Genomic DNA, 12,500 nt, shown 5'->3' with positions numbered 1-12,500 from the left:
CTCTCTCTCTCTCTCTCTCTCTCTCTCTCTCTCTCTCTCTCTCTCTCTCTCTCTCTCTCTCTCTCTCTCTCTCTCTCTCTCTCTCTCTCTCTCTCTCTCTCTCTCTCTCTCTCTCTCTGTGACTCCCTTTCTCACGTTATCCCTTATCTTTATCTCCTCTATTTATCTCACTTCCCCTCTCTGTATTCCATCCATACGTGGCATAGCTCTAACTCATAGCTCATAACTATATACTGTAGCTATGATATACAGTATAGCTATGACTCACTGACCGTCTCTGTCTCTCCTATCTCCAGACCACTATGACACCGTGACTTCTTTTCTCTCTCATCGCTAACAGGAGACTATGACTCCTTGACTTCCTCTTTCTGCCTCTCTCATCTCCAGACCACTGTGACAACTTGACTTCCTCTCCTTGTCTCCCGTCCCCAATAGAAGTCTATGACGACTCCTTGACTCCCTCTCTGTGTCCCTTATCTCCAGACCACTGTGACAACTTGACTTCCTCTCCTTGTCTCCTGTCCCCAATAGAAGTCTATGACTCCTTGACTCCCTCTCTGTGTCCCTTATCTCTAGAGCACTGTGACTCCCTGGCTCCCTCTCTTTGCCTCACTCATCTCCAGACCACTGTGACTCCTTGACTTCCGCCAGAGCACGATGACTCCCTCTCTTTCCCATGTTATCTGTTAACTCCTCTGTCTGTATTCCATTCATCCCAGCCTCTCTGACTCCCTCTCTCTGCCTCTCTCATCTCCAGACCACTAGGACTCCTTGACTTCCTCTCTCTCCATGTCTCATCCCCAACAGGAGACTATGCCTCCTTGTGTGCGTTCCAATATGCACACTCCCTTCCTCCGCTTGCGCTTGTGACCTCACATTTTGCTGGTGCCCCGCCTCTGTGGTGTCAGCCTAGCCACAACAATTTTTGGGGGACTATTCTTCATTCACCATCCTGTCTACAAATGAGAAAATGACATTATAATTTAGCTTTTGCAAGATATTTAAATACAATGCTGTTGTCGGTGATGTCATCACAACGTATTTCTTCGTATTTCGTATTTCTTTGTATTTCTGTGCCACAAGCACAAGTGGAGGACGCAAGTCTGCATATTGGAATGCACCCATTGACTCCCCTTGACTCTCTGACTTCATCTCTGTCTCTGTCTGTTTCTCTGTCTCAGAGTACTATGACTCCTTGACATTCTCCATCTTTCTCCTCCATCTCCAGAGCACTCTTGACGTCTCCTCTCTCTCTGCCTCTCTCATTTCCAGAGCACTATGCCTCTCTGACTTCCTGTCTGTTTCTGTCTCTGCCTCTCTGTCTTAGAGCACTATGCCTCCTTGACGTCTCCTCTCTGTCTCTGTCTCTCTCATCTCCAGACCACTATGACTCCTTGACTTCCTCTCTGTGACCCTTATCTCCAGAGCACTATGCCTCCCTGACTCCTTGACTTCTTGTCTCTTCTTCTCCCCTCTCCAGAGCACTATGACTCCTTGACCGGCTCGTTGAGGCTCATCTCCATCAAGCCCATGGCAGCCCCGCCCACCTTCTCCTACTCGGCCTCGTCCAATCCCAGCCAGGACTCCGTGCTGCTCAACGGCGCCGCCGAGGTGGGTCGGGAAGGAAAGGTAGCCCGCTATCACCATGGAGACTGAGGTGCCTCCTCAGAAAGAACGAAAAAAAAAAGAAAGTATGAAAAGTGAATTTCAAAATAGGAAGTGGAGAAAGAGGAGGATGAGGGAGGGAGGGAGGGAGAGAGAGAGAGGGTAAAAAAATAGTTGGTTTATTTATACACCTGCCCAGAGAGCCACAGAACAATGCAGCTGCTGCTGCATGACTCTGCCCACCAGGGCCGCTGACAGCTTTGGCTGGGCCCGGGACAGAGTAATCTTAGAGACCCCTGCCACTCTATACATAAAATGTAATGGGGGACCAATTCTGTGCCCCCACCCTCTCCCTGGGCCCTGGACAACCAACCCTTTGGTCCCCCCATGTCGTCTTCCCTGCTCTGCCGGTCAAAAGAGGTGCCTCTGATATAGAAGTAGTGGAGAGAAAAATAATAAAACGCTCTGGTACAGACTGAGATAGAAAAACACAAGCCTTATAGAGGTCGGGCACTCCACACACATCAATCCTTCAGATCTGCAGATTTGGGTGCTTCGAAGGAAGACTGAAGACATCGCAAGAAGGAGGAACTGGAGCATGCTGATAAATCTTGCAATCTTGTTTTGTTTGTGTGAACAAAATGAAAATTGGACATTTTTCCATTTGTGCAATTTTATTCCAACAAACAAAATAATACCTCAACTTGGTCAACTCAACTTGGACTCTCCCAACTGTGCAACTGTGACAGACAATTTGTGTCAAAACATTTGTTTTTTTTTCCTGTTGTTTTGCCCAAACAAAATGAGACTTCATGATTGATCTAGTCTAGTGTGCTCTCGTCTCTAGATGCATTTTGTCATAACGCCAATAAAGCTCTGATGAATTAAATCTAGTCAGTCATCCATGTGGTAAACATCACTCCTGTCCTCTGGAGATGTAGCCTACACGGTAACAAATGTCATATTAATTCAACACCTATAGAGTCGATTTAACATCTTCTAGAGTGTATTTAGTCCCAGAGTACTCTTTAAGTGTTGAATTACAGTAACACTGCATTTTTTACTGTGTATATGTTGTCCGTGTTCTGCATAACATTTGGCATGTTTTTTTGTGTGTTTTTTTTAAATGATGCACCAAGGAAACAGTGGTAGGATCAGTGATAGATGAAGAAGCCAGGGGGAAGGGATTAGGCAATATAGTCTATTCCACATATCGTGTTTTTTTCTAAATTAGCATAGCACTTTGATGTGTTCCGCTGTCATCAAAGCTGCCTCTGTGATGGAGAAGCAGCAGCAGCATCACTAGCGGCATCTGCCTGCGATTCCCTGTATACCCGAGTCCTAAGCTCACAGTATTCACTCACACACATGTAAACACAAATACACACATGCTCACTCAGACACATTCACAAACACACGCACGCACACATGCATCCACGTGCGTGCACACACCTGCACACACACGCGCACGTGCACATGCGCACAGACACACACACACACACATGTAAACACAAATACACACATGCTCACTCAAACACATTCACAAACACACATGCATACGCACGCACACGCACACATGCATACACATGAGTGCGCACACATGCACACACACGCGCATGTGCACAGACAGACACACACACACACTCGTACGCAAAAAAATGCAAAGCAAAAGTCAGACATCAAGTAGGCCTCCTATCCGCCCGCAGTGTAATGTGACTATGCCACACATTTGTTATATTCACCTCACACACACACACTCTTCTCCCCCAACAGCCCAACATGGGCCTGAACCGGTGGTTGGACATCAAGGACTACTCACTCACATAGCACACACATGTACATACATACTGTAGTACATATTTCCATACCTTCCTACCGACGTGTTGTGGCCATTAGCTCATTATGCTTCCCTCTCTCCACTCTACTCTTCTCCCCCAACAGCCCAACATGGGCCTAAAGCAGAAGTCGGATATCGAGCACTACCGCAACAAGCTGCGGCTGAAGGCCAAGAGGAAAGGCTACAGCGACGCGGGCGTGAGCACCAGCAGCAGCAGTGGGGGCAGCGGACACGCCGTCTACAGCCACCGCGACCGCGACCGGGACAGGGACAGAGAACGAGACCGGGACAGGGGCCGGCTGAGGAGGGACAACGGGCCTCTGGACCTGGAGGATGCGCTGGGTCCCGCTGACGAGAGGAACCCGTCCACCTTCATGAAGTATCGCAGGAGGTGAGCGATGATGAGGATGATGAAAGATGCCTAAACGTTTCGGCCCTTATGGCCTTCGCCCTGAAGAAGGCCATATGGGCCGAAACACGTAGGCATTGTAGCCAAATAAAAAAGTAAAAGTTGCAACCTTGAGTGCCTCAGCATTTGTCTACCTGGACCAAGTTTGAGAGCCCCTACACTGATGAGCACCAAGGGAAAAAGGTGAAGACCCAGAAGAACTCCAATTACCTGCTTGTGTTACATATTCACAAGCATTTGACAAAAATGTTAGTCACAACCGCAAAGCAGCCTGCATGTGGAGGAAGGGGTAGACTAATCAGATGTGCTGAACGGCTGGTCAGATGTGTTGAAGGCTTTAGTGTCAGCTGTGCTGTGTGTCTGTGTGTCTGTGCTCCTCTGGGAGGGGTGAGAACTGCCTGCTGGGTGCTCTGCTCTCTTTATTTGTCAAGGGACGGCACACACACAGTACAGCTGGTAAAAATAGACTCAAAAGAAATCACTCTCCTCTCCAGTGGTCCTTAATGCCGGTATCTTCAACCGCAGAGCTTAACTCAACTCTGTCTCCTCTGGTCGAGCTTATCTGTGTGTGTGTGCCTGTGTGCCTGTGTGTGTGTGCGTGCGTGCGCGCGTGCGTGCGTGTACGCGTGCGTATGCGCGTGCGTATGCGCGTGCGTGCGTGTGTGTGATAGAGAGCGAGAGAGAGAGTGTGAGAGAGATAGACTGAGTGATACAAAATATGGCAGGGCTGTTCCTTTCATCACCTTCGATAACTTGCTCAGCCTTTCAGGTATAAATAGGGTTTCAGACAAGATGTTAGAGGCCAAATTGAGTCATTCTTTTTGAAAGTTCCAGTTATTTGAATATCTCCCATGAGAGTTTGCTGTTCTCGTCTCCTCCCTGCCCTCGCTCTCGCCAGTCTTTGAAAATACGGTTTTATAACTGGAAGGGCCAAACTCCAAACGTACTGTACAGTGCTGCTTTCCTTGTAAATGTTCTGCTTGGTGTGAAACAGGATGACTAAATGGATGATGGAGTTGTTAGTAATAACATGGAAATAATAATGGGTACCATGAAAAGTGTTATACAAAACTAATGTATTATTATTACCTCCTCCAAGGAGGTTGTGCTTTTCTGTAGTGTTGGTTTGTCTGTTAGTCTGTTTGTCTGCCTGTTTGTCTCTCTCTTTGTCTGTCAGCAGGATAATTCACAAAGTTAGAGTTGTGGACAAAAGGAACAAGTGATGAAATTTCGGTGGTGATCCAGATCACGATCCGTATGCAGGAATTTAAAAAAAGATTCTTCACCATTGCGGGATAGGGTGAATTTTCTAGCTAAAAAAACAAGGCAGAAAGAATTGAAAAAAAATCAGGTGTAACATGGTCAAATGTCGTATCAAACAACTTCCTTGGCGGAGATCTGCACTCTCTGAGTGCTTTTATATTTTTGGCCAGTGACTCCCACATCAGATCACATACACTGTTTATTCATACTAAAATACTGTGCGTTACAAGCTCAACATAATGGGGAGACCAACACAGAAAAAAGTGCTTGATCTGTTTTTGATTTAAAAAACACACAATGTCTAGGGGGCTACTGGAATTGAGGAGCCTCACTCCTACATTCAAAAGTCAAACAGTGATTAGGCCAATGCGATCCCGTTGTGGGCACAGGGCACAAACAAAGGTTAGGAGCGCCAAAAAAACATAAAATAAGGATGGAGAAAGTCAACCCAACCATATATGTTTACCATAATGACTCCCACACCAGGTCACATATACAGTACTTTATCATGCATATGTTCTTACCAATATACTGTATCTATATGGATATTTTTTCCCTTGAGAAGGAGTGGATGGGAGACACTGGTGGAAAAATATCCATATAAATACAGCTTTTTTCCTAAGAACATATATATGAACATATATATGCACGATACAGTATATCATAATATCCATAGATATCCGTGAGCACAAGAATAATAAATAACACCTCATTCTGTGTTGTTCTGGAACCGGACATGCATATATTCTTACTAAAGTACTGTGTACTGTATGTGGATATTTTCTCCCCCAGTGACTCCCACACCAGGGAGCCATCGTACTGGAGCAGGCAGTCTCTGAACAGCCCGAGCCCTGTGGAGACGGAGATGGACCTGCTGGTGATGAGGGAGAGGTCTAGGAGGGGCATCCGCAACAGCGGCTACGATGTGAGTACCTAGCCTCGTGCACCGTCCTACGTACTTCCGCCAAGAGACTTGGCTCCGCACTACGTCTGGTACCTGTTTTCTGTGGAGCGATGTTGACCGGTAGGATTTGCGCCGGTGTTCTGACAAACGGTCCTACATTGTAATTTTATCCTACGGTAGGATGTTCTGTCAGACATGTCTGTTAAACGGTCCTGCATCACCATAGATAGACGTCAGGCATGTTTGTTCAACAACTTATAAGTTAAATCCTGATTTTTCAGAAAATGTCCTTCCTGCTTCCTGCAATCACGTCAGATCAAACAACCTCCAGACCATGAATACGAAATTAAATGGTAGTGATATGGGATGGTCAGGACCAGGCTAGTGAGTACCTGCCTGCCTTGCTTCTGGTGAAGGAGAGAATTGTGCACATCCCAGGAAAAGGTGCAGGACTAAGTCCAACTGTAGTTTTCAAAGTGAGAAGTGCGTACACTTAAAATCCTTTTTGTCTTTTATTGTTTCATAGCTGGATTAGGTTTCGACTTCAACAGTCTACATCAGATTCTGGAGAATTGTTTTTGTTAGGTCTTCATCAGGCCTGTATGGGTAGGGTTTTTAGAGAAGTGCTGGGTACAGAGTGTTCTCAAATGACCTGCATGTGTTTCCACAATATATCATTTGGTACATTTTAGAACTTACAAAAACCCCTCATTTTATTTGGTGGTAGAACAGCTTGTGTGCTTTGGGCCATTGTCTGGCTGGCTGCGTAATCTAGTGTGTCTTGAGATTCAGTCCATGACATTTTGCCCTAAGATTTCACTGCCATAATATAACACAGAACCAGAACTCAGTGTCTCTCAACAAGGGCAAGCCGCCCGGTCCCAGATGCAGCGAAAAAAACATGCTCAATCATGAAAACATTACCACCAGCATCCTCCTGCGCAGATAAGAGGACAGGTCACTCTGCAATATATTTTCCCTCTTCTAACAAAATACCATCTCTTTTGAATCAACTGAAATGAAGTCATATCTCTCCACAAAATATTACTCCAGTACCGGTACGTATCTTATTGATTTATCTGAGTTCTCTTAAGAAAATTAATTTAAGGTATGTAGCGATATTAAAAAACCCATACAGTATACCGTAAGTCATATTTATGATGTTATATGAAAAAGTCGTCTTTTTAACAGTAGCTGTGAGAAAGCATGAGCCATCGTCTATATACAGTATCCTACATGCAGGCCCTGTAGCAGTGCTCACAATAGGTTTTGCAGACACAGACCCATGGCTAATTTCACTTGGCACAGCCCGTTAGCACATTCACAATGCTCTGCTCTCAGTTTTATTGCCAGCAGTCGTCATCTTTATCCTGCTGCAAGGGATGATGAGCATTTTGTTAGGTAATAACATTGAAACCATCCTGTGTTAGAGGTAAACACAGTAGCCGTTAAAGCAGCACGATAACTATGATTACACGTTTACGGCCTCGTAAGTATTGTGGCCAAAAGTTGTAACAAAATAGCACCCATGCATTGTCTGCATTGTGGAGGGAGGAATCGTAATGGCTGTGTTGTGGACGTCTGGCACTGGCCTCAATACCACATCCTGTGAGGGTCCGGAAAAGGGGGATGCAGTGGTGTATTTGCATCCCCACTTTTGGGCTCCCTAAATGAGACTTTCTCAACTTTTACTGCAGACAAATGAGTGGAGTGGCAGCAGTAACATTGTTAAGAAATAAAAAGAATGAAGAAAAAAATGCACCACCACTTCAAAACTCTTTCCCAGCACCCTTGTGTGAGGGATGTATACAGCCAATTGAGAAGTGTTAATTCAACTCTTGGCCTTAATACCACATCCTTTGAGGGTTGTACACAGCAATTACAGCAGTGATAATTCAACTCTTAGAGCAACAAACTCACTAGGGGCCAAAATCATAATTTCGAACAAAGTCACGGGGCAAAACTCAATATTTATATTTTTTAAATGGACTGAAATTGTGCCTGTATGCACTTAATACTCATCGTTTTCAAACAAACTCTTTCCGATCATATATGGTAGTTCAATTGTGCCAGCACATATTGTGTTGCATTTGAGTGTGAGCTGTTTCATTGGCCTGGGCCCGCTCATATTCCTGTGACACACCAAATTTCCTGTTCAAGTCTTGTTTGACTTAACATTAATGGTGTATGTTGGTCAACTGTAATACACATTTGAAATTATCTCGCGGGCTGAATAATATGACTACGCGGGCCAGATTTGGCCCCCGGGCCTGAGTTTGAAAAGAAATACAACAGCTCATTTGAAAGGTATTTTGACATTCATTCATTGTTTCAAAAAATATTTATTCAGTGTGAAAAAGAAAGAATGAAGAAGCCACCTCTGACTCACATTGTCCAAACAACAACTGACTGTTCTCCTCCTTTTAAAGGCCATTCCTGACAGTAGTGTTTTCCGCAAATCGAAGTACGGAAAAGAGTGGCTCTCAGCTGGGATTCAGTTCCCATCGTTCACGTCCAGGAATCGACACCACACCGGTGTTCTGCCTGGCCAGAGATAGGGGCTCGATGCACTGTACAGTAGCCTGCTGTAAGCAAGCTAAAAGCGCCTGGAGTTCTAATCACACGTGAGCTCCCGCGAGCAGCGTGGCTGAAATGAGACACATTTTTCCCACTTTGAAATCCCGCAGTCAGAGGAGACTAGAAAGTGGCACGGCGCAGCACGCTCAGCCACAGTTTCCTCTTTTTCTTTTAAAGTGCTCGTTTCCACATCCACTCAGCTCACTCACTCAGTAGGAGCCGGGAGCTCAGTGTGGTGCGGCGCGGTGCGGCACCTTGCCTTGCCTGCCGCATCACAATGAATAGGAATGTGATTACGGCCCTATTCAGACATTCAGATGGGGAACTCGATACTGTTTAATAGCCTGAAATGTGCTGAGCTTTTAGGTTGCGAAATGGCTACGCACTCTGGGTGTGTGTGTGTGTGTGTGTGTGTGTGTGTGTGTGTGTGTGTGTGTGTGTGTGTGTGTGTGTGTGTGTGTGTGTGTGAGAGAGAGAGAGAGAGAGAGAGAGAGAGAGAGAGAGAGAGAGAGAGAGAGAGAGAGAGAGAGAGAGAGAGAGAGAGAGAGAGAGAGAGAGAGAGAGAGAGAGAGAGCGAAAGAGCGCATGTGAGTCGATGTGAAAGATGGTGGGCTAGCTGTATGCACATACCGTGTTTCAAATGTATTATTAAAGTATAACGCATACATTTTGATGCGGCATATAAATACATAAATATTCTCATTCATAGATGCATGCACAACGCACATATTTCTGCACTCACTTTATGCAACCAGTCTCAGGGGTGGTGTATTTGTCCATATCACTAACCAGGAATCAACAGCGGTCTGGCTTTTGAGAAAAAGCCATGATCTACATGCAGACTCAAATCCTCACTATTCCCTGATCTTATTGATAAACGTATTCATCGCTCATTACATTGACTGTATTGGAGGGTTATAGGGATTTTTTTGCTCTCCATACACTATTGTTTTCTACACTGTCATTTAATACAAGAATCTCATCTTTTGTGGTGAAGTCAGACTGACTTTGTTGACAACACATTTGCCATAATGCATTCCATCAACTGCCATTTGATCTCTGACTCGTGTGGACACGTCGCCCCATTGACCCTTGGTCTCGGTTGACATACAAACTTGCTGATGTGTGCACAGTAAGAGTTGCACTGTCAATTCAACACAGACAGTAGATCCAACACTATGGGTGTTAAATTCAGCTCTGCAAGCCAGTAGTCCTCAACCTTTTTTGAACAAGCGCCCTCTTGACCTCATCATACAGCAGTGGTTCTCAACCTTTTTTAAATAAACACGTCCCCTTGTCTTCATCATGAGCCTAACAATTCCCCCTTAGAATTAAAAAAATAAATGGACTAATGATCCCCAATGCAGCTAAGCACCGTCCCCTCTCAGCTGTATTTTTCTCAATGCCCAATTAGGTCTCCCTAACGCCCCCTGGGGGGACTGTAGAGCCCCCGTTGAGAAACACTATCATACAGGTAAGCCTGCCAATGCCCCCTTGACCTCATCATAAGCCTGCCAATCCCCCCTTGACCTCATCATAAGCCTGCCAATGCCCCCTTGACCTCATCATAAGTCTGTCAATGCCCCCTCAACCTCATCATAAGCCTCCCAATGCCTCCTTGAGGTAATCATAAGCCTGCCAATGCCTCCTTGACCTCATCATAAGTCTGCCAACGCCCCCTCAACCTCCTCATAAGCCTCCTTGAGGTCATCATAAGTCTGCCAACGCCCCCATTTGTATTACAAAAATGAAATGCCCTCCATTTGCAACTGAGACACCCTCCCCCTTCAGCTGTTTCCTTGCTGTTTTATAGATGTAGGCAATTACGTTCATTATGTCTGTAATAGCAATAGGTTTTTCTCATACTTCAGACATGTAAAAATGTCACCTTTTACTGCACCTGACTGATGTTTCAACAGTATAGCTTATGTCTTTTACAACTGTAACTACTACTCTCACTGCTATTACTACTATAACTACTATTACTACTTTTTACTACTGTAAATGTTGAAACTAACTTGAGCAATATGTACTTGTTTGTGTTGTGCAGGGCGAGCCGGAGCCGTTTGAGGAGACGGACGTGGACCGGCTGATGAGCTCTCTGGGCTTTGGTGGCGTCGTTGGCGGAGTTGGAGTTGGGGGCGTGAGCGTGGGGGTGGGGGGCGTGGGTGTTGGCGGTGGCAAGGGCCACTCGGACTCCTCCACGCTGAGCTCACAGCCCTCCATTGACGAGGTGCGGCAGCAGATGCACCTGCTCCTGGACAGCGCCTTCGGTCTGGCGCCCTCCGAGGCCCCACCCAGCGTCACCTCTGCCTCTGTGGGGGTGTCAGCTGCCTCCGCAGCCATCGCCTCCGCGGCAGCAGCACACAGTAAACATACCACCTTTATTATATGTGTAATGTTCATTATGTCTAACTGAGATTTTCTTTAACTTCAGACATGTAAAAGTTTTATCTTTTACCTGATATGTTTCAACGGTATAACTTCTGTCTCTGATAAAGTAAGACAAAATCTCAGTTGTGATACCACATTTATTATACAGCTTCTTTATCCCATTAAGACATGAGTTGAGATGAGATGAGTTGAGATGACATGAGTTATACATTTGCTGTTACCAGAATGGCAATGACCCTCTTGATTTCTTTGAGACATTGGTAGAGGATTGTGAGCCAACAAGTAGTCATCAGTAGCCCTTGGGTAGCCCTTGGTAGCCCTCCGACCCAGAAAGGTTGGGCCCCCCTGATCTAGAGTTACTACATAGGTTTACCCTGGAATACTAACACTTTTTATACTGGAATACCCTGATCTAGAGTTACTACATAGGTTTACCCTGGAATACTAACACTCCATTTCTGTTTTACCTTCCACAGCAGCCGGAGCCCCTAATGGCCACCACCACCACCATCACCACCGCCACTTACCGCACCACCCGCCCCCGCAGCCCCCGCCCCAGCACAGCTCCTACGGGGCCCACCATCACCATAGCAACCCGTACGGGGACGGGGTGACCAGCGCGCCGGGCACCATGAACCACCCGGTGGCGCCGCTGCAGAGGGGCACGTCCTTCCCAGAGCCACCCGAGATGCACCAGTGCAGCCTGCCCAAACCAGTGAGAATTTACACACGGACTGGCACATTTTTGTGTCATTTTGTTTGTTTGTTTGTTTGTATTGTCAGGGTTGTCAAGTGTAGTGTGTGTGTGTGTATATATTTTGGGTTTTATTTTGTTTTGTGAGGGTCATCGATTGTAGTGTGTGTGTGTGTGTGTGTGTGTGTGTGTGTGTGTGTGTGTGTGTGTGTGTGTGTGTGTGTGTGTGTGTGTGTGTGTGTGTGTGTGTGTGTGTGTGTGTTTATGTGTGTGTGTGTATGTTAATGTGTATGTACATGTTTGTTTTCTTGGTGTTTTTTTTGGGTGGGGGGGCAGGTTATTTGTTTTAAACGGGGGCAGTGTGCTGGAAAAAAATATGCTAAATTTAGCAATTTTGCAAGTTCACATCTGTGATCACAGCCACCAGCCTGTGGCAAAAAAGCTTAACACTCTCAGAGGAGGCACTCGTTATTCTAAGAGCATCATACTGTTGTAAACATGAATATGTATCAACCAGCTGTAATGTTTGTTGGTTGGTCTATAATACACACATACAGTAAGCCCTGGGGAAACTTTTGTGCTGTATGTTAGCCTGATTATCATCGACTTTCAAATCTCGTACCGAGATCTTGGTCTGATCAAGAAGATAACGAGTAAAGTGTCCCAAACATCGTGGTTGACCCGCCTCCCTCAGTTTGCTACTGCTCGAGGCCAGAAAAGGCTGTGTCGAAGTTTAGCCCAAACATTTTCTTAGTCCCAATACAACGTCTCTGCTTAAATCACGTCACTGCCTTGAACACGCCTCTATCCAGGGCCG

At 45.8% G+C, this 12,500-nt stretch overlaps 1 protein-coding gene across 1 annotated transcript in view; it reads left to right on the top strand.

Moving 5' to 3' along the window:
• The window catches only part of kiaa1549la (KIAA1549-like a), a 62,082-nt gene that overhangs the window by 39,823 nt on the left and 9,759 nt on the right, over positions 1 to 12,500 (top strand). Inside the window, exons 15-19 of the mRNA XM_063196041.1 lie at positions 1,481 to 1,605; positions 3,547 to 3,833; positions 5,907 to 6,039; positions 10,646 to 10,895; positions 11,475 to 11,704. Coding sequence (XP_063052111.1) covers positions 1,481 to 1,605; positions 3,547 to 3,833; positions 5,907 to 6,039; positions 10,646 to 10,895; positions 11,475 to 11,704 — 1,025 coding nt within the window. The remainder of the gene's footprint in view (positions 1 to 1,480; positions 1,606 to 3,546; positions 3,834 to 5,906; positions 6,040 to 10,645; positions 10,896 to 11,474; positions 11,705 to 12,500) is intronic.

This window comes from Engraulis encrasicolus, chromosome 4 (assembly GCF_034702125.1).
Source record: "Engraulis encrasicolus isolate BLACKSEA-1 chromosome 4, IST_EnEncr_1.0, whole genome shotgun sequence".
Taxonomy (NCBI): Eukaryota; Metazoa; Chordata; class Actinopteri; order Clupeiformes; family Engraulidae; genus Engraulis; species Engraulis encrasicolus.
The sequence above is the reverse complement of the archived record's forward strand: the minus strand, read 5'-3'. Positions and strand labels throughout refer to the sequence as shown.